We start from the raw sequence: 22,235 nt of genomic DNA, 5'->3' as shown, positions 1-22,235 counted from the left end.
GAGCCTCCTCCCATGTCCTAATCCTGTAAAAGCCCTTCCCCCGCCATGCCTGCACGTTCTCTCTTTCAGCATGGAAGCGGAGAAAGGAAGTGAGAGACGACAAAGCCGGTCAGATGCACAATGCAAGTGCAGCTTCATTGTATTTGGGAAGAATCTTGCGAGCAGTTCAGCTCTCTAGAATGATTACACAAAGGCAGTTTTTTTATGAGAATAATGGCAATCTTATCATCCAAACATCGTTGGCTGCTTTATAACCTGAGCTGGTTGTTCATATGAGCGGTCCTTCTCTAATAGAAGGGGTCTCCGTCTTGGACAATAGTCCAACTCATACTGGATCAAAACTCTTGATATGTGTGTTGATTATATGCAACATTGACACAAGAACAGACAACTGAATCGTGTTAATACGTAGGGCTTGATAAATTAAGCGTTTGCAATTGGGGAAAGTGTACAATGGTTTTCTTTTAATCAATTATGACGTGAAATTGAAATGCTCACAATTCTACATGAAATCTATTTTGACCATTAAAGCATCTATCAGACAGATACTAAGTATTTGGTCAAAAGGTCAAAAGGGAAGGTTAAAAATAAATGATTATATTCAGGGAATTTGTAAGGCTCCGTACAACAGTTTAAAAACCTTATGCCTGAAAATACTTTGCCTGCCTCCCGGTGTGGACATGAGATGCCACATTGTAATTTGATCAATGCTTTCCTCTAATTGGGTTGAGATTTATATAGGAGCAGTAGCAGTCGAGTGGCCAAGATGATGAAATTAAGGCAATTTTACCAGAAAGTCCTCTGGTATATAAGGCAGTATTAGCCTTTGCACCCATAATGATCTCCTAGTCATCCCCATGCCATGACTACTGGAGCGAAATGTTTAACCTTTTATAGTTTTTGAGAGCAATGTATCCACTCTGCCTTATAAATATGTTCAATAAATTCAAACAGGGAACTTCTTGTGTGCTGGTCTTTTGTCCTAATGACATTCACAAAACATTAACAGAGAGATGTATAATCAACAGGCTGTAAGTGCCGTAATTAGATGCAAACAGACACAGGAGAGCATTTTGACCGTGAAAAACAAAACATTTAATCACTAAACATACTCTAATCCTGCAGAAATAAAACAGACGAGGGACAAAAAAGAAGCCGACATTGTAGAAAACATGATGATACATATTTCAAGTTATGGCTAGTTTGAATTTGGGGAATTTGTTTTTCTTTGGAGATGGCCAGAGAGTTGATTTGTTTTATTCGCAACAGTTTTTATTTTTCACAAAGGTGCTGTCATCTTAAAAGATCTGTTTGTTTGTTTTCAACCATATACAATCTTATTATATTTGTTAAATGACTTTTATACATCTGCATAAGTTAAGTGACTTGAGCCATTTTCACAGCACATGACCTTGGAAAGCATTGATCAGTATTACATTTTTTTCCCCCTCTCCTTATTGACCAACTCCTTCATTAAATCCGTAACTTCAGCAGCTTTTTCTTAGGACTGTTCTTGCGCCCTGGGCTTATTGTCAGCGGACTGGTCCTTCCACATGGGTTCGAGGATGTGTTCGGGGATCTTCTCCATGGCAGTCTGACAAAACAAAGTGGCAGAATAAGAAGAGAAAAACACCCACTATGTGGAGGAGGTTTCTAGAAGTAATATGCACATTTATCTGGAAAAGATCTGTCCCAAAACAACCAAATATACAGTAAATAGCAGTATTTCAGTGCAGTTTACCTTGGTCACCTCCATGGCCACGCCTTCAGGGAGATTCCTCTGAATGTATTCAAAGTAAACCTGCGCCGTGCAGCCTGTTAAATTGAACAGCTAAAAGGGACAGACCAGAGAGGTTAACTTGAAATAATGGCCATGAATAATTTGATCAGCCCACGGGTGTGACATTCCTTATCCTCACCTCAAACATGCGGTAATGCGTCCTCATCTCATACTGGACTCTGTGCTTTTTGAAGATGTGGATGGACTTCAGGAGCGTAAGCCTCTCTATATCCTTTGGCGGTTCAAACCTGGAGCAGAATAAAAAGACAGGGGTGTGTAAGCATTAAGAATCGGATGTTGCGTATCAATATGGATCTGAGTGCTTCTCAACACTCACACTTTGCCCAGAGTGATGCCCAACTCCTTTGCGGCCATGGTGGCAAAGAACTCATAGCTGTCCAGGACGGCCCTGTCGTGGCCCTTCACCAACACGGAAATCTTGGGAAACAGCATATCTGGCTCATCTGTGACTGTGATCTAAAAGGGGAATCAACATCTTGAAATGAATACTGCAGAAATGAGATTACTGTATAGAATACACTGCGTAGAACTAGTTTGATAGAAGTCAAGTTAACTACATATTTTGATGAACTCACCGTTGAAGGGATTGAGGTAAGAACTGCTGTGGTGTGGAGTGAGCTGGTGGGAAGATGGGAACTGCAGGGGCAAAAACACATAGAATAATGTCGACCTATCTAGCCATACAATCCAAAAAACATTTTATTACATTCAAACAATAACTGAAAATCGTACAAACTCTTCAATCTATTGCGATGAAATATAGAGTAAAATATTAACATATGTAATAATGGTGTTTTTAAAGGTGTTTCATTATGTTTCCCCTTCAGGCTATGTACAGTTATCTGTAAATACTATCACACATTCGTAAACTATGACCTCAGCTAAAAGAATATTTTTGGATTATGGTTTGATTATGTAATATATAGTACATCCCATATAAAAATCAAAAATAAATTGTAGATTTAAGATTAAGTATGATGAAAATTATGTAGAACATATTCATAGGTGGGGGATGCATATTTACAGCGGGAATTTATGAGAGAATGAGAAGATAGAGGACGTTTAATACTTATTTTCTGCATCCTCTGCCATTATATACTTCTGGAAGAGTAAAAATGTATAAAATGCATGAATAATGAGATGAAAAGAACACCATCTTACCCAATTGTCCTACATGCCATACGATTTCGACACGCACTCAACCCCGTTTGACCCTGAAACAGTATAAGAAAATAAATAATATAAATAATAATAATAGAATAGTGAAGCCATTTGACCAACGCCAAAAGCCCCGCCGTCTAGCTTCGGAGCGTGATATCGACGGGAAATCAAGCTAGTTGGCACATTTAAGTTCACCCCAACAAACATTAGTCAAACTTTAACATGGGGGGGAAAAAAACAACGAATTCTTACCAATTGTGGGATCCCCACCAACATCCTCGCCACGGAGCAGATCCTCCGAGTGGACATCATGGGAGCCGCCATGTTTTTTGAGAGGGCGGGGCTAAAAGTAAATAACCCGACCGTGTGTACGGGAGGATTCAACGGACAAAAGTAATTGAACCAAAATGTGAAAAAAATGCAAATCAGAAATAGGACCATCGATAATACTATATAAATAGTAGGTAGACCACTACCTTCACAATGTCAGTTATTTTAATTGAATTTAACGGTGGATGAAGTCCTCTGACATTTTATTGAAGTAATATTACAACTTCCATCGCACAAAATGACGAGTAAAAGGGAGAGTACCAAATTGGCATTAGGAGAGCTATTATGAGAACTTCTAATTTCCAGTGGTTGCGCACATGCATTTTGGGTCTCTGATGGGACTACCAACACACACACACTGTAGAATTAGACCAGTCGGTTTTTAGTTGAGAAAACATGTCCCGAGCCGTTCACATTTTCAGCCCAACCCTACATCATGTTGGGTTTCAGTAGAATTAGAACCTGCACGAATCTTTTAAAAGAAAGAGGAATTATTACCAACTGTCCTATGGACGATGGAAATGTAAGTATTTTAAAAATAATTATGTTATGTGTTTCTTAAAAAAAAAAAAAGGTTGTTTTTGTTTTAGACGTATTTATTTGTTTTATTTTATTTTCCAATGTTAACATGAAAAAAAATCACCCGCGTCCGAGAATCCCGGCGCGGAGCATGGCAACGAAAGTCGGCACAACCTTTTAATAAGAGTGAAAATTCAATAACTGAGGATTGCTTATTTCTCGCCTCAAATTTGTTCAGAAACATGTGTTACTGTACTGATGAGGTGAAATCAGTGAAACTGTACAGACTCAATACAACGGATATTGGAGTAAAGCTCAAACCCCATTGGCTGGTGCCTCAGTAGGGTGGCTCTACCCCCAAAAAAACAGCTGCGCTTTGGAACAGGATGGCATAGAGGCAAGTTGGCTAGAATGCATAACCTGAGTGGCATTATCAACAAAAGCAAAACATGTTTTGAGGACCTCAGAGGCCTATATTCACGTGTTAAAAAGGAGCATAATGGGTCATCTTTAATTTGACTTAAAAGTTAAAGTACTTGTTATATCCATTGCCCTAAAAAAACAGAGCCGTATAACGTAAGTCTCTACCGCCTTTTTTTTCCCCCTGCAAATTTGTGTGTTAAAAAAAAAAGAAAAAAGGCAAAGAAATATAAATGGTGTCAGCATATGAAATGTCAAATACATGCAATGTGAACAATAAACAAACAAACAAACAAACAAACAAACAAACAAATTTAAAAAAACATATATATGTATATATATACACACACACACACACTGGACACAGTGTACGCTGCCATAACCAAATATGTAATTTAGCAATATGATATATAAAACAAAACAAAACAAAAAGTCAGTTTTTGGGGACCCGGTCACGTGTCGGTCACGTGACGCGCGGTCGGGCCCTGCTAGTGTGAGAGCGGCAGCGGCAGCGGAGGCAGAGTCAGAGACGGAGGCAGAGACGGAGCAGGAGCAGGAGCAGGTAAGGCTTCCACCGCCCGGATCGTCGGTGTCGGGGACACTCTTCGCTCACGGCGCCGCTTGCCCGTGTGCTCGGACGCAGGTAAAACGGGCGGATGTCTCCAAACGCTACGGATCTGTCTGTCTGTTGGGTAAGGTCGCTAGCGGCGGCGAGCTAGCGCCTGGCAGCCGCGGGGAGCCGCCGAGCCTCGGTGATGGTGGTGATGGTGGTGGTGGTGGTGGTGGTGGTGGTGGTGGCTCAGCTAAACCAGTGAAGCAGGGAACTCAGCTGGTTCCGAGAGATGACATTACCGTGGTTCATCTCAAACACCTTGAACCAGACGGTGAAGTTGACACAATCGGGGACCGATTGTTATTATTATTACCTTTGTGTTATTGTCATTGTTTGTGTTATTGTTGTATTTAATATTATGTTAGTAATAATTAATAATAATAATTATTGTTTTAATTATTCATACTCTGTTGGTACCCTATCTCCATCTCCACCACTAACCTGGGAGTGGAAGTGGGTACTTTCATCAAGGCATTATTTTCCCGCTGTAGTGTGGATTCTGTTGCAAATTCATCTTTTTATACTGGAAGCCGAGCGACGGTGAATATATTTGGGGACATCGCCGTTGATCTTTAGTTTTAACGATCGTGCGTTTGTTTGTCTCGACAGGTGAGGACAAAAAAAACAAACACATTTTAATTTATTTTATTTTCCTCTTCTCTTGCTGATCCGCTTCTTTTTTTTTTTTTTACCTCCCCCCCCAGTTAGGCCTCGATGTTTCGGAGTAATTTTTGTCTGTCATTTCCATTTCCTTACGATAGCGACTAGGGGGGGGGGAGGTGTGTTGTCTTTTTCAAGTATTGACGCGGCAACACTTCATTTATTTTTTTTTCGTCGCAATTATCGAATATTTATCATACATTTGTTTTTCTTTTCCCATCAGCCCCTTCATGGGATCCCCGACGCGGATTGGACGTGACGCGCGTTGACGTGATGACGTCACAGGGAGCCGTGGCCCCCGTGCGGGCTGCCAGCTGATGAGGAGTCCCTGCTCCTCTCAGACAGCACAGATCCCATTAGTAGGATGACTGGCTGGAGCTGCACCAGACCCACGAGCGAGCGGACGGACGGGCAGACGCAGCGCTTCTCTCAGGGGGAACTGAACGCACACACCGCGTCATCCGTTCAGGTGTTCGTCCGTTTATTTTGAGGGATCGGATGGGCAAGAGGATGGTGCCTTGTCGGCGTTGGTTTTGACCCTTTTCCTGCGGCCAAGTGGTCCATCCTCCGTCAGGCAGCTCCCTGGTCATGACTTGTGTGCACGTGCCTTTTCTTGTGGTGATCGATCTGAACACACAACTTTGTTTACCATAAGAACAACTGTTTTTTTTTTAATCCAAACATTTTCACTGACAACGACGACTCTATCTGAAGCCAGCGAGTACTATGCACAGTCGCGGCTGTTGTCCCGAGCACCCCTGAAGGAGTCTTGCGCGGTCCTCTCTCTTCGTCCACCGCCGCCTCCTCCCGTACCACCCCGCCCCCCCCCCCCGCGGGGATGTTTGCCTCGGTGGAGCACGGCCCCGTCCTCTGCAGCGACTCCAACATCCTCTGCCTGTCGTGGAAGGGCCGCGTGCCCAAGAGCGAGAAGGAGAAGCCGGTGTGCAGGAAGCGCTACTACGAGGAGGGATGGCTGGCCACGGGCAACGGCAGAGGGGTGGTGGGGGTGACGTTCACCTCCAGTCACTGCAGGAGGGACCGCACCACCCCGCAGAGGATCAACTTCAACCTCAGAGGACACAACAGTGAGGTGAGTCAGCCTGCTAGGGTATTTTTTTTTTTTGTTTGTTTTTTTTGTTGTTGTTTGGAAGAAGTACCCTGATCAAAGTAAAAGTACAAATACCCTGACACAAAATGACTCTAGTGAAAGTGAAACGGCCACATTGACATTTTTACTTCAGTAAAGGTATGATGGTACTTGCTCTTAAATGTACTTAAAGTATTAAAAGTAAAAGTACCTGTCAAATCCAGTGCACTGACAAAACGGAGACTATACTTGTATGTTTGTACCTTTATTTCTTCAGATGAGAGCATATCCTGATTTAAAATTGACAAAAAAGTACAAGTGATGTCATAATAATTTTAACTAAGATATGGACCTCATAAATCAGTTGTAAGGACGATGCAATCTCATTGGTTCACAGGATTATTTCCTCTTGCTTTGGCTTGCTTTTGATTCATCACAATTTTTTTAATTAAAAAAAAAACAAAAACCTAAAGCACCACATTAAAAAGTATAGACATTTGCTTTGTAATCTAGAGGAGTAAAAGTCAAAAGTCTCTGAAACTGAATATACATGAAAAATATTTTTAAGTCTGTGTACCTAGTTACTTTTCAATACTGTAAAGGGTTGATACCTATGTGTCAGATCAACTTCTTAATTCACCCAAATGTAGCAGAGCTTGAAACCAATTAAAACATGGCAGTCTTCCTATTCCTGTTCTGTAACCTGCTGTTGTACCTATCTTAAACAAATCAAAACAGTTGTTCATTTACATGATTGTCTTCCCTTCCCTAAGGCACGAGCCAATTACGTCTCCCAATTAGCGGTTGGCGATCTCGAGCGGTGATCTCGCAGTCTGTGGGTATGAGACCCGGCGGAAAGAGACTGAAACACAGCCCACTCTGCTGTCCAAGTGCTAGTTTCTGCCCAGTCCAGTGCGTGTGCGTCACAGTGGGCTCATGTATAATTCAGATTTGCGATCACAATTTTTCTATACGCGATAAAGCTTTCGGAACCGCAGAGGCCCTTGTATGTCCGCTCCGTGCATATTTTGGTTCTATTGCGGCGGCGAAATTACACCTCCTAATGAATTCTGTCACTTTATGATGGATCTGCTCGCTCACTCATTCAGTCATTTATTCACGTCACCCTCTCACCCTGGTGGGAGAGGAGAGGAGAGGAGGAGGCCAGTGTGTGCAGCGCTCCTGGTTGCCAAACCCCGCCGTTTTGTCTGTCATATTTTTTTGGGGGGAAAAAAAAAACGAAACCTCACTGGCTTGTTATGTGATGCTCAGAGACCTGTCCAAATATAGAAAGGCAGTTTTCTCAATTTATTGTGGGAGGAAATCATTCTAAGGAGGTGTTTTCTTTGGAGGGAAGACCGTACTGCCAGTACACCCTCTTCTCTGACAGCCTGGTCCTGTCTTGGAACGCTGGCATTGTGGGGTTGGTGGGCGGGGGCGGGGGCGGGGGGGGTGTGTCCTTTCACACAAATAAGCCCGGCCCTGTAATGGAATAGCACGCCAAAATTGAACATGAGCTCATCCTGTAGGAATCCAGCGCTGCCAAGGCAAGGTCAATAATCCCCGCAGCATCCTCCTTACGTTTGGCCGTTATTCCCTGTGATGGCATGGATGGCCCGGGTGTCCATCTGCGTGGATGTTGGTTTTGGATGGTTTCCAACTCCAACACGGGCCGCGTAGGAAATTGAGGCGCTTAAGCTGATGGGTTTTGCTAAGAACAGGACGTGAGGTGGTGAAGTCCGTGTCGTTAGATGATTCGAGAGCGCGGTGCTGCAAGGTTAGGGGTTCAATTCCCACCGCCACTACCCACTATTCACACTTTATCAACTGATACTAGTGTAGGCCTGGGCAATAGTTGCAATAGTTGACCATGATAATCACAAGAAAATTTTAAAATCTGCTTAGCAACTCAAATATCACGTATAAGTATTTAACTGAGGCTCATCACATTTAAATCTATGGTAAAAGCCAACACTCCCATACAGTTCTCTGCTGGGGCAAGAGACTCCCGAACATTCATAATCTGTTCGGTCAGAGGACCTTCCTTACCCAATGAAGGTCTTTTGACCGAAGCATCGCTTCACTTGATAAACAGATTTTAATTGCATGTCTCTTTTGCATATAATGTGGTCTTCTAGTTTTTCTTCTGCGCACCTGTCCCTCAGCAAAGGCGTAAGAATAATTTTGCTTTGGTGTACTTTTCTTTTCCAAGTCATATCTTCTTATCATTTTAGATCCCTTAGATATGTAACATGGTATTTCGTCGCGTCTTTAGTACTCTCCCCCGAGGAACGCGTAAACCCAAATGTGGCAGTGTGGGGTCGAAGCTCGGGCATCTTCCCACCGAGATGCTGAATCGTCAGGACGCTGGACAACAAAGAGGATAATTACAAGGTTCTCTAAAGGCTTCTGAGGAGTCCAGATGAGGGCTTTGTCTTCCTGGTGTCGCATTCAACCTACCTGCGCTCAGAGGTAAATACAGGCCGGTGGCTTCAAAGCAGTCGGGTAGCTCATAGACGTACATTGGGTTTGGCCATTTCTTAAAACCTTTGTGGGCTATTTTCATTGAAGCCCAGGTTACAAAGTTGAAAGTTAAGAATTTGAATGAAAGCAAAAAAAAAAAATTCCTCTGAGACATTTCTATTACAAAACAGCTTTGGATATTCTAATCTTAGCGTCCCCATCGACTCGTAGCAGAGACTGTATCGGTCGATCCAAAATAAAATGTAGACTAAAATAGATGAACAGTCGGCGATGTGTCTGCCTGTACTACTATTCCTGTTGCTATACGGCAGCACCTTCGGGAGTTTCATCAGAGGCGATCGCTGCCTCTGATCATAAAACACACTTTAATTCCCTTCAGAGTCCTTCATTTTCTTATTCTTTTTCAGCGAAAGCTTTCTAGCCAAGACAAGTCTGACAGTGTCAGGCCCCATCATACTTTTTTTTTTTTTGTTGTTTGTTTTGTTTATTTTCCGCCTGTCATCCTTAAGCATTAAATGTCATCGGCTAAAACGCCTGAGTTGCCTGCAGTCTGAACGCACAGTCAGGCTTTTATCGTGTGTGTGTGTGTGTGTATGTGTGTATGTGTGTGTGTGTGTGTGTGTGTGTGTGTGTGTGTGTGTGTGTGTGTGTGTGTGTGTGTGTGTGTGTGTGTGTGTGTGTGTGTGTGAGATTAGAACGTTAAATTGACAATCTCACAGGGAGATGCTACACACACACTCTGTAGTGATGTAACCATGAACTCAGTCACAAACATATGAACGTAAACTCATTAGACTCGTTCTCGTGGGGCCTTTTTCGATCCGGCCCAAGGAGAGCCCCAACGCACCGGAGCCCGCCCCCCCCCCAGGGCTCTAGGGCCCTTGTGTTTTTTCAACCTTCTCCCTCCCTCTCTCCTCCTTACCCTCCCTGCATATTGATCCGATCCTGGTAACTAGTGCTCTTGTCTCTAATGGGAGAAAAGCTTCTTTATGCAATAGTGCGTGTCAAAGTACAATGGAATTAAATATCGCCGAAATGATAATTCATCTGTCTGTCACGTTATAAATTAAAAGGGAGTAGGACATTTCAAAATGCTTTGTCTACGTAGTAAACAAAAAGAGTAGTCATCCGGTCCTCCAGATTTAACTGAATGCTAATTGAAGAGTTCTGCTGTTGTGGTAAAGTGTGTCTCTCTGAGCCTGGTCTTTAGTTTGTAAACTTTTCTGGGCTGTGGTGTTAACTGTGTTCCGACTGGGCTTTGTGAGGTTTCTGTGCTGTCTTGCTGTTTGCTCTGCAGATCCCAAGCCAGATGCATCAAGATGGTTAATCTGATGAGAGCCCCCACCCTCCTCAACCACCACATCTCCCTCGCTGCCTTGTCTTCCCTGCCCTTTTTTTGTTTCCTCCTCCTCCGCCTCCTCTTCTTGTTTATGCTTTGCGATGCATCCCGTGACGTTTCCACACATTTAAAAAGCTCTTTCCTGGCAGGGCCTCATAAATAATCAGCTTATATCTCTGGTTGAAGGAGGCTGCGTAGGGACAGGCCCTGATCTGGGCCTGCTGTGCAGCGGGCATGGGGTGAGGACGCTGGGATCACTGCAACACTGTTCTGGTCTTCTTACTATACACATTTATTAATGTCTAAGTTGTCTAAATTGAAGTAGAAGATAATGAGTTTTAATTGACAAAATCTGAGTTGAACACTCTGTTCAGGGAGTGATGAAGGTTGGTATGGAGGCAAATATCTCCATACAACATGAACCAAGTCAGAGTACACACACCAGACATGGAAAGGAATGGACTAAACCATAACCTCAGGAAGTTAATACTCAGACACCTCCATCTGTGTTTTTAATGTCTTTCAAAGAAGGAAAGTGGACATGTACCACTTTTTCACCACTGTTTCTCAAACTAAACTTCAACCATTAGCTGATTCAGAATATAAATGTAATCCATTACATTCAGCGCATGATACAGACTTAAAATAGTAGTTTGGAGAAGCATCTGACCTCCTTATATGGAGAAAAAATGCAATATAAAGCTTCCTTTCTCTGATGTCTTGCATATCTGGTATCAGCCTTTGCATCAGAGTTTTATGTTGAAGACATTCCTTGATATATTACTGATTTGTAGCCTTTATCAGAACACCTTACGATACCACTTTCACTGTTGGCCCGTCCATATTTAGTTATTTTCTGTGCACTCTTGCAGTCTTTTCCCCTTTCCTTCCTCATGTCCAGATCTACTTCCTGTTGTCTCGGGCCACCTCAACCTCCTTCAAACCTTCCCTTCCTTCCCCCTTTCGTCAGACACCTCCCTCATGCCGCTGTCCAAAGACGGAGGGGGACATGACCCCACGCGGCATTAGAGCGGCCCCACCTCCACCAGTGTGCTTAGTAGTAGCAGCTTTAGCTATGGTAATCCATGACCCGAGAGGACATTATTGCATAACACACACACACACACACGCTCGTCGGCTCCCAAAGATGCAGGTGGAGAAAGGCAGGATGTGGGTAGACCAAAACGTGTGGTTCATAGAGCAACCCTGCACTCATTGCGATCACAATTCTCCGCTTTTCTCGTTGGTTGTTAATGAGATTCTTAAAAAAAAGAACAAAAAAACAACCCCAGCAACCATTCATTTGATTTTCCTCTTGCATCTTCTCTGAGATGGTTTTATGCCTTGCCTCCCGGCAAGACTTATAATATCAATCCAACCAGATATTTTTGTCAAAGTCCCAGACTGAGAGGGTTTCATACAGTACCATCTTAAATTGAAAATTTGTCTGGGACTCAAACCCTAAACCCTAAAGTCCTCTGGTGTATCCTCGGCATAAAGATCAGTTTACCATCAGCTGTGAAGTTCCTTATCGATTACTCAATAATAAAGTAGGAAATTTGAGCGCAACAGTTTGTCCAAGCTGCCTCTTCAACATCCCGATAGTCATTCCAGTGAAATATCCAGCCAACTGGCCCCGACTTCCCAGTGCAGAGTACACAACCTTCACCACCTTCTAACCCCATGTAACAAGCTATTATCTGATATCGACATTTATTAAACTCCTGCCCCGCACTTCACTTCCTCGTAAAACATCTCGGACTTGGTCTCCTCCTCCGAAGGTCCCATCCAGTCCACCCCCCCACTCTCCCCCTCTCTCTTCCGTCCAGTGCTACAAATCACCGCCCCGTCCTGGGCCTGATCCCTGCCCCCACCGGCTCCCCCTCGGCTGCGTTCGTTTGAGCACAGCGCTTTTCTCTAATTGAGTTTGGTGTCTGATTTAATATCCCGTCAGAGTCTGAAACAGAGGATGCAGAAAGGGGATGCAGAGGGAGAGAGGGAGAGAAGTCTCTATCCATATTCCTCCCTCCAGACACACACACACACACACACACACACACACACAGTTGGCATTATGCACTCTGCGTCCCACCGTTGGCCAGCTGATCTCGACTATTCACAGATCTTTTGTTTCACCACTCTGAATGTCTGGGAGAGAATCTCCTCTACTTAGATTAACAGGAATTTGATGGTCTCATAACTGTTCTTGTCTCTAAGTGATGCGTACCGAAAACTAGTGCCAACTGAGGGCCGGATCCTGATTGGTCAGAATTTACCGTTACATATAAGCTCCAGGACCGTTAATGCTGTCATTGGCATTTGACAATCAAATGTACTTTAATTTTATGGTGGTAGCATTTCCAAACTGCCCTGGTTAAATCACTTATTCCTAGACATCATCTGTTTATGTTCCATGTGATCCAACAACGGAGGGCTGGCTGCAACTGAAATTGTAGGTTCAATCAGTCAAGGCAAATCCAAGCCATGCCAGGAAACCACAAGGGTGGGAGTACCAGCAAGGTACTGGCCAAAATGTCCTAAATTTCAAGCAGTCTAACCGACTGCTTGAGCAAAGCAGCTGCTGTCAACAGCCTGTTGTGAGTCATGAAAAATACTGTCTCGACTCTGTCTAGTCAAAGAAACACTTGTTATAAGATTTTACAAGCCTGTTAGTTATAACTTCAGGGAATAACACATTTTTGATTTGCATCCATAATGTTAGCAGTCAAGCTGCAGCCTCCGCATCCATAGTTATCAATAGTGGTATGAATATCAATACCCATCCCTGTTGTTTCAAAGCTTGTTGTTGTCGTCTAATCACTGGCAGATATCCTAGTACAACCTATATCAACTTAACCAAACCTGCCGATTGCTAACGTGTCTGTAAAAGACGCCCTTCTCGGCCACGCCGGGGACCGGCGGTGTTGGGGGACCGTCTCAGCCTTGACCGCCCTCCCTGCGGTGCCCTGGAACGCTTTCCTTGCGCTCCTGCTGACGCCACCGCTGTCCGCCCGCCTTGATGTGACGGTGTCTTCTGGCTCAAAGTTGCTCGGCTCAGCGCTCGCTCTCTGTGGGTCCCACTGACATCAGCAACGGCACAGTCGCCCAACCTGAAGAGCTGTGGCAACTTGACAGGGGGGAAATAAAAAAACAGCCTTTTCATAGGTGGCCATGTTCTGACTTCTGACTGAGCGTAGTTAAGGAGCTTCTCGCGCTCTTGTCAGACGTAAGGGCACCAGTATGATTATGACAATCTTAACAATCTGACTGTTTTTTTGGGGTTGCATGTTGAACTGTTCATCAGTTCACTGACAGTTCATTTGCCTGCTCCCCATCTGCAATTTGTCCAAATATTACATGGGTTGGTTGTGTCATGGCTGATAGGTTAGGGGGACAGAGTTCAACTTTCTTTTCCTGTTCATGTATCATCGTGAATACACTTGATATTGAGAACACTCTAAATAGGTTTCAGGGATTTGTTCACCAGTGGCTCTTTTTCCTAAAGTTCTTTCTTCCTTTCTCGTATGCTGCCTCTTTCATCCAGCAAAGGCTCAAAGACAATGAATGTGCCTCCTTTCTTGTACACCCAGTCTTACAGTTTCCTATTTTTCACACTTGAAGGAAAACTCTGGTATTTTTTCACCTAAATGTAATTTTCCATTGGCAGTCAAGCCCCAACAAAACAAGATTATACCAGAGTTTTTCTTTAATTTGTCTTCCAACGAACACGGTTTGTCTACTGAGGCTCACAGCCATTGAAAACAAATTAGTATTTACTTAATTCCCTCATTTCCTGTGATGGCCAGTGGATCAAACCTTGCAAACGGCTTGGCTCGGTGTGTGTTTATTTTTGCAACTGGCTAGTCCACCAGCCAGCCCCCCTGAACCTCCCACTCCCATTCTGATCCCCTCTGTTCTCCATGTGATGTGTGATCCCCTAAATCGCTGCGTCACAGTGAGACGCTCAGCTGTCCTCCTGCACGCCGCCTGACCAGCTCCCGCTAATCCCTCATCACACACACACACACACACACACACACACACAGAGGCTATTCTCACCTCTGTGGGTCAGGTTGAGGGACGTTTGCACGTGCATATGCACATGGTGGAGCTCTGGTAAACCCCAGGCTGGTAACAATCGTATTTTGGCCCCACAATGTAACTTGAGTGTTGGTGGTTGTACAGATTAAAGGTGCAGATACAATTGGGAAAAAAATGTAATTTAACTGTGATTTAAAATAAATAAATAAAAATACTCAACTCATAGATCCCTTACATACACACATATTGACTGTAAAGGCTAAGATTTTGTCTATATTGAGACTTAAGCAGAACGAGCCATCGAAAGATTGAAAGGCATGTTGTTCAATGACCAAAAAGTATTTTAAGGTTGCTTCGCATCTCACAAAGAACGTGAGCTGGATGCTGAGTTTGGGGGGGGGGGTACAATTCAAGATTCAAGAGGTTTATTCGTCACATGAAGGGCTTTGGCGATGAGAAGCTGAGGGAGGCCAGACGACAGTGGCAAGTCCTGTTGCTCGGGGTTTGGCAGCTTTGAGAGGCATGGAGACGCCTAGAAGGCGGCGGATGAAATGCATGGGAAGGAGTTCGGTGGCAAGAGGGTCTACGCGGGCCGCCCTCAGAACAATGTGGAGCGGCAGATCCAGCCTAAGCGCAAACTTGTGCTTAACTCAGTCCACAATCCCTACCGGCCTCAGAAAGTTTTGTTTCTGTATCACCAGCGATGACACTAAGTCCTCAAATAGTCTTACATCAAACTAACAATAACTGATCATTAAATACATCATTCCTTCTGTCAGTCTTTACAATCCACGCATTTGTGAAATGGATGAAAAGTAAAATACTGTAAAATGCAGTGAAACCAATTTGTGGCCAAACTATTTTGTGGCCACCTACAACTGGAGTTAAAAGTGCAATGCTTCGCAGTCTGTAGTGACGCCCTTGTGGGAGAATGTGAGTGGGCCGGACCTGTGCAATTCAATTTGCAAGAAAGGAGCAAAGGGTAGAGATCTGTCCATCCTGGTTCTATTCTCTGTCACTCTTTCTGACCGTGCCAAACGCCCTGCTGAACTTTCCATCTCTTCCCGAAACCTGTAAATTCTTTGCGGTAAGGACGAGGGCCATCAAATTATTCTCTTCTGTGAGAATTGGAACGTGTCGGATGATGTGTACTGTAGCAACTAGGGTTGCCACCTTCAGCTCAGACAAATATGGGATCTTTAACCCTTCAACTTGCTGCTAAAAGTGCAAAAATGTATCGAAAATAATAAAAATTGGAGTTGATTTGGAAATAACATTATTTGATTTACTAAAAAGAAAAAGGGGGGGGGGGGAGATGTCATTGCAATTTGTTTGATTTGGCTGTATTGAGTGGGAACGACTTAAAACGCAACAGGAGGATAATTACAGGAGACAGATTCACGTCACTTCATCTCCACACGGACGTCTTCATCCATTAATTGAACATTGAGTATGACCGCAGGAAATCTTTCTTGTTGCATTGAAAGTTGATCGAAAAACGTTTTACTTAAAAAAAAAAATAAAAGTCCAGGCCAGGGTCTTCTAAAGACATGGTTCTCAGTCTTTGATTTTTATGAGGACATTAGTAGCTGCCATCTGGTCAATGCAGCGACTAAATGACCAATGGCAGCACTTGACAATCAGTTTGTTCTGATGGCTTATTCGAAATGTCAAATAGAAAGATAAAGAAAGGCAAATGGGCAAATGTTTTCCTTTGCCTCTCCTCCCCTGTGTTTCAGGGATATATCAGCATTGGGAATAATGCTTCTGGGAGTGCGAGTGGAAACCCCGGGTCATTATGGTACATATTATTGCTTTCCTTTCCTGGTGATAGACTTTATGACTTGCCAAAAAAGTCCTGGTGCGTCACCATTTAGTAGGGGTGGGTAACTGATTGAGTACCTTGGGGATTGATGATGGTCAGAATCCATCTCGACCAGAAAGGACCAGAGCCGATTTGAAGACTGTTTCATGATGGTTTCATGATGGTTTTTCAAAATGGGAAGATTCCCCCCCTGTGTAAAATGTTGGGAGGATGTTAGGGGTGCAACGGATCACAAAACTCACGGATCACAAAACTCACGGTTTGGATCGTATCACGGTTTTGAGTCACACATATACATCAGACAAATATACCTTTGCTTTCCATTTATTCTGTAAAACACTTAAAGCAGGCAACTTTCGCCCATGGTCTTAAATGAAAACCAACTTTTAAATAAAATCTTAAAACATATAAAATATTCAATACTCAGTTGTGAAATTAAAGCGGAATATGAGGCACGCATGACACCTTCTTCCTTTAAACATGATAGTGAATGATTAAATATGATTAGATCGGCCTCCACTAACAGTAACCAGTATCTCACGTTTATAACAAATGAAATTTCATGAAAATTGTTTCAAAATTAAGCGAGGTACAGACGTTGTTATAGAGAAATTTGCATCTCTCAAAACACAATTTAGATTCCATTTAAACATATGTATTTTTTGCAGCATCGAGTCTTGATTTGTTAAGAAAACACTTGTATTTCAATAAGTAACTTTGGAGTCCAGTCACATTAAATCATTATAAATAATGTTATTTTTTTGTGGTGGAATAAATATGAAACAAAATATTTCATACAATTTTATAGATAAAAGTAATGCTCGGGAGTGTAAGGGTAAGAGTGAAAGTGTCTGCTCTTTTCATCACGCTGCAAGTGTCTCTTCTCCTCCACGTCCGTGTCCGCTCGGTACGTTCTTCCCCAATCCGACTTTCTTCCTAATTTTCCTCTTCATATCGCAGCATCATGTTCCGTTTAACATTATTATCTTATCTTTGATATCACAATCCAAATCATATCCATCACGTTAACTACGGTACTCTTACGGAGCCCGTACCGCCACTTATCTCAAGTTGCCGGTCTCTGTTCTGCCCTCTCAAGTAGACAAATCAACTGGACATATTGTAAAATATCATATTTTATTGAATCAAGCACACTTTTTCTTTAAATTATTAGAAGTTTCCAGCCGCACCCAACTGAGCTCCGGCTCCTGCGGCTCGGGCTTCAGCAATACAGTACACTGTTTATTTTCAGATAATGTTACATCACAAAACATTCATTCATTCATGTCGGACAATATTTCCCACACACAGGGAGAATGGCAACCCTGATTGTGATTTTGAGGATTGAAATGGAATGCTCATTTCGATCGATTCATGGAATCGTGACACTCCTATGAACCAATCGTTGCACTTCAGAGTAAAACACAGTGTGCGTCTGTCTCGTCTCTTGTTTTCGCTGGAAGTCTGCGTCGAGATCTATGGAATTATTACCTTGAAAAGTCACCTCAGCAGTAAAATTGTACTTCACTACGATGGTTACATTTTGCAATTGATCCAGGGTTCACATGAGTGCCAAACCGTGGGGGGCGACCCGTATGGATCACGGATCAACTACGATCCGTAACGCCACTAATAGATGATGGGTCTGATGGGACCATGTGTATCGTCGCCCCACCCTGTTAGCATTGAAGGACAGGCTCCCTCAAGCTGCAGGCTTTGGGGATCTCCACCTCAATGCACCAGCATGTAAAGTTCATGTCCCCCGATTCCAAAAGTGTTGATCAACAGCTTGTTATTTAGTAACTACCCGGTAGTCCAACAATAACACAGCAATTGCAGTTGTACATTGTAATACTAATGGCGTTTGTGTTAGTTGCTTCGAAAGAGTCAAATGTGTCACTTAGTGCAATTAGAGGAGAGCGTGGGAGCGCGACTGACGGCACTTGTTAATCCCACTCTCAGCCGCTGATCTACGGCACATGCACCTCCAGCATGTAAGCCCCAGCAAAGCCTGCTCGCCGTGTGAAAGCGGCTCCATGTTTACTGCACGTCTGATGCGTGCAGCCGTGGCGGCTGCGTGAGCGCACGTGGCGCTCCCCTCTCCCGGGATTATTCCTCTGGGAACCAGCTGACTCATGCCACAGAGGATCAGGTAGACAGACAGACAGACAGAGGGTGGAGGTGAGGAGGGTGCAGGTAGAGAAAGAGACGGTGTTGGCGTTTGTAACAAAGGCGTTTGGCCTTTTCAGACAGTCGAGTCAAAATACGGAGTGAGAAGGAACTCATAGTTCGACTGCTTTGTGGGTTATGTTTCCAAAAGACTTGCAGAGACAGCTCGTTCACCCGCACCTCTCTGCCCCGGGCCGGCGATACAGTCTGAAGGGTCTGTGACGCGAAAACCCAGCGCAGATCTGTCTCCTTCTACACTGACCTCGGGCCCGGCATGGAGAACCTTATCTCTCTCTGAGTCACTGCTGTCACTGGGAATACATAATTTGGGGGTGATATTTAAACCGCCCTGCCTTTCTTCCGCCGCCTCCTCTGCGTTTTCTTCTATATTCCCATTCCTTCCATCTTTTCGATGCTTCTTGCTTTCTCCGTCCGCGTGGATGGAGTCACACAGACTAATCCCGTTGAGCCAATCCAGTTGGTTAAATCTATGCTATCAAAGAAATGATGCTGCGTAGCATGAGGTGGTTGCTGCACACTTTGTTTAGTTTAGTCGTCTGTTCCGTATAATCAGAGGTAAATCCGCCGTTGTTTTTGTGTCCGACCATCTCCATTAGCGTTAGCGGGCACTTGATCAGGCACCCACTCCATCGCAGCCCCGGCGGAACACTCGATAGGTGTTAAGCATGTTCTGTCTTTGAAGAGACGCTAAGCGCGCTGCAGTAGGACACAAACGCCCCCACAAAAATGTCAGCCCGGGATAACAGAACCTCATTATTTCCGACACGCAGGATATTGGCACCTCTTTTGGCGAGTCTTTGGAAATGAGGCTAACCCACTTTTGGATTTACTTTCTTCTGGTCCGCTACTAAATTTAGCCCGCTTGAATATGGGTGTTGGAGCACCAGCATTTTTTATCCCGCACTTGACACTCACCATTTAGCCGATGCTCCAGTTCAGCTCCCACTCCCAGTGATGCGGGCACTTTACTTCAAGAGACGTTTGAGAAAAAGAACGTTTGGCGAACATCTAAGTCAGCTCCAGCTCTATCTTCTTCATGCTTCTTTTTGCTGGAAAAGTTCTGTTCTGTCTGGAGTGTGATGCTGTCAGCAGAGCACTGCTCATGGGCGAGTGCCTGCTCATGCACGGACCTGCGACCTTTTGCTTCTGCAATGTGGTTTCTGTGAATGATGGGTCAGCCGACCGTTAAAATGATCGACTACACTGCATTAAACACATGATGATTATGTTTGTGTGCGTGTCCTTTTCCAAGATATTCCTCATTTGTTTTACTAGTCGGAAGTGCGGGGCAGAGCAGAGAAGCAGCTGCGCCGTTTCGATTGCTTTGCCCAAGGTACAGAGCTACTTGTTTCATTTCTATCTCACTTCCCGTGTCGAAGGTGGTCCTGGTGCGGTGGAACGAGCCATTTCAGAAGCTGGCCACGTGCGACACCGACGGCGGGATCTTTGTGTGGATACAGTACGAGGGCCGCTGGTCTGTGGAGCTGGTCAACGACCGCGGTGCTCAGGTGAGAAGAGCCAGGGGCTCTTAAATCGCATCTTATAGACCCTTTTTGTAATTTATTTTTTATTTTTTCCTCCACAGAAAGTGTCACAATACCCTCACAATCCCATAATATACCACATCCATACTTTTTTGCGAAACATTCAAAAACAAAGTGGAATATATATATATATATATATATATATATATATATATATATATATATATATATATATATATATATATATATAGAAAGGGCTTTTTCATCAATAAATGAATGAATGTAATTGCTATGAATTCTCATTGAACTGAATTGCTGTTTCTGTTGCACAATTTATGAACCCCGGGAGATAAGTGTGTGTGTGTGTGTGTGTGTGTGTGTGTGTGTGTGTGCTATATACATACACATAAGTCACACCCTGTCTTCAAAGCAAATCAGCCGGTATCGCCTTTGCTTGGACAATTTAAAATAGGCTTTGGTGGTACCATGTTTGACCACATTTAACAAACGCTGTCGGTCCAAAAAACATCTTCCTCGGTGCTACCCAGACTGTGGATCATCATTGTCTTTCTGTCGGCTGCAGGTGAGCGACTTCACATGGTCCCACGATGGCACCCAGGCCCTCATCTCCTACCGGGACGGCTTCGTCCTGGTTGGCTCGGTCAGCGGGCAGAGGCACTGGTCCTCGGAGATCAACCTGGAGAGCCAGATCACCTGCGGCATCTGGACACCCGACGACCAGCAGGTGCCACACATACACACACACACGGCCTATGCGGCCTACGCTGGCCCCAAGTGCTGATAAATGGAGATGTGTTTTTCATTCTGCCTTTGCCACTTTCCAAGCTTGTCATTGGGAAGGCAGACGGCCCCTGGAGGGTTGTCGTGACTGACACCCGGGGCTCTCTGTTGTGTCTGCGCCAAAGTTTTATTTGGCTGCGATTTGAGCTTTCGTGCTGAGCCGTTGTCAGCTCAGTTTTGAATGTCAGTCGCGTGCACTTTTTTGACGTCGCTATTATTACTTATTTTTTTCCCCTTCACTCCCTCCCGCCCTAAACTGTTTTCTGCAGTTCTCTGAGCTACTTGATATATTTTTGTGTGTCCCATTTTTCTCTCTCTTTCTCTCTCTCTCTCTCTCTCTCTCTCTCTCTCTCTCTCTCTCTCTCTCTCTCTCTCTCTCTCTCTCTCTCTCTAGGTGTTGTTCGGCACAGCGGACGGACAGGTGATTGTAATGGACTGCCATGGGCGCATGCTGGCGCACATTCTGCTCCACGAGTCGGACGGCATAGTGTGCATGTCCTGGAACTACCCCAGCTTCCTGGTGGAGGACAGCAGCGAGAGCGACACTGACTCAGACGACTACGCTCCACCCAAAGGTGTGTCTCCCCGGGCCCCACGGTCCCAAGGTTTGAACTTGTGACCTCCACAAATGGTCCCGTTGCTATAGTTACCAGTAGCAACCCTTCCGTGGCAAGCAAGTTGAGGAAATGACAACTGGTCACAACAAAGAATGTGGTTAGCCAGCCACTTTGTTCTTAGATCTACTGTATTTTCCTTTTGTAATCTGTATTTATTGACTGGTCAATCATTGTCAATTCATTGACTAGTCTTGAAATATTCTGGAGTTTCTGCAAAGTCTAAGAACAAGTCCCAAGTCGCACTCGATACACTGTCAAGTCAGAAAGCTATGAAAATTGTGGCGTCTAGACCGGACTCCAGACCGAGTCTAGACACACCCGTACTGATGGCTTTAACCGGTGGGGCTTTGCGTAGATTGCCATGGTGGAATCGCCCAGCTGTTACTAAAGTCCCAGTAGCTCAGGGCAGATTCAAGCAGATGTCGATGACCATCTGTCTTACTCCTTTTCTTCTCACTTCTTCACTGTTCTTTCTATCCCACCATCTTTTTTGTGCTCCACCAATTGCTCCCAGCGATCTTCATCAAGGAGGACATGGGACAGTATGTTACAACTCAAGGATATAGTTTTTGGAGTCGTGTTATTCTCTGTACTTAATACTTTAGTGCAGTGTTACCAACCTTCTTCTTCGGCCACTGCACACTTTTTACACTGAAATGATCTCTCGGCATACCACTATACCGTGGACCTCAAAAAAGCTCACAGGCATGTATAACTGTGGTTGTTATTGATATGGACGACTAATAGTTCTCACTTTCATCGTGAAACTTCAGCTTGTTTTTGTGTGTTTTGTTGTTGTTGTTGTCATCCCTCGGATTGGACCTGAGGACTTCCACTGAACGAGAGTGAGAAGATTCGGCCAT

General features: G+C 44.2%; 2 protein-coding genes across 3 annotated transcripts in view; one reads left to right on the top strand and one right to left on the bottom strand.

Moving 5' to 3' along the window:
• Positions 1-442: 442 nt before the first annotated feature.
• Positions 443-3,279, bottom strand: mrps10 (mitochondrial ribosomal protein S10). Its single transcript, XM_080021639.1, has 7 exons — positions 3,215-3,279; positions 2,963-3,015; positions 2,377-2,437; positions 2,118-2,257; positions 1,920-2,028; positions 1,742-1,831; positions 443-1,594 (listed from the first exon to the last, which is right to left on the bottom strand). The coding sequence occupies exons 1-7, from the start codon at positions 3,272-3,274 to the stop codon at positions 1,502-1,504; spliced, it is 606 nt and encodes a 201-aa protein (XP_079877765.1). The 5' UTR covers positions 3,275-3,279; the 3' UTR covers positions 443-1,501.
• A 3,063-nt stretch (positions 3,280-6,342) lies between these two features.
• Positions 6,343-22,235, top strand: part of tulp4a (TUB like protein 4a) — a gene marked incomplete at its 5' end in the record, with an annotated part of 40,186 nt that continues 24,293 nt past the window's right edge. For both annotated transcript variants that reach the window (XM_079996820.1, XM_079996819.1), the window contains 4 exons: positions 6,343-6,594; positions 19,850-19,978; positions 20,538-20,699; positions 21,150-21,332. In XM_079996820.1, the coding sequence (XP_079852946.1) occupies positions 6,343-6,594; positions 19,850-19,978; positions 20,538-20,699; positions 21,150-21,332 (726 nt within the window). The remainder of the gene's footprint in view (positions 6,595-19,849; positions 19,979-20,537; positions 20,700-21,149; positions 21,333-22,235) is intronic.

Source organism: Zeus faber (genome assembly GCF_960531495.2).
Source record: "Zeus faber genome assembly, chromosome: 2".
NCBI lineage: Eukaryota > Metazoa > Chordata > Actinopteri > Zeiformes > Zeidae > Zeus > Zeus faber.
Note: the sequence above shows the minus strand (reverse complement) of the source record. Positions and strands in the feature narration are given on the sequence as shown.

Excerpts from the sequence above, each read along its gene's own strand:
- mrps10 (XM_080021639.1), bottom strand. The coding sequence starts at position 3,274 with ATGATGTCCACTCGGAGGATCTGCTCCGTGGCGAGGATGTTGGTGGGG. Across the intron at positions 2,258-2,376 it reads TTACCTCAATCCCTTCAACG|ATCACAGTCACAGATGAGCC; the intron begins GTGAGTTCATCA and ends TTCCCCTTTTAG. Across the intron at positions 2,029-2,117 it reads GGCATCACTCTGGGCAAAGT|GTTTGAACCGCCAAAGGATA; the intron begins GTGAGTGTTGAG and ends ATTCTGCTCCAG.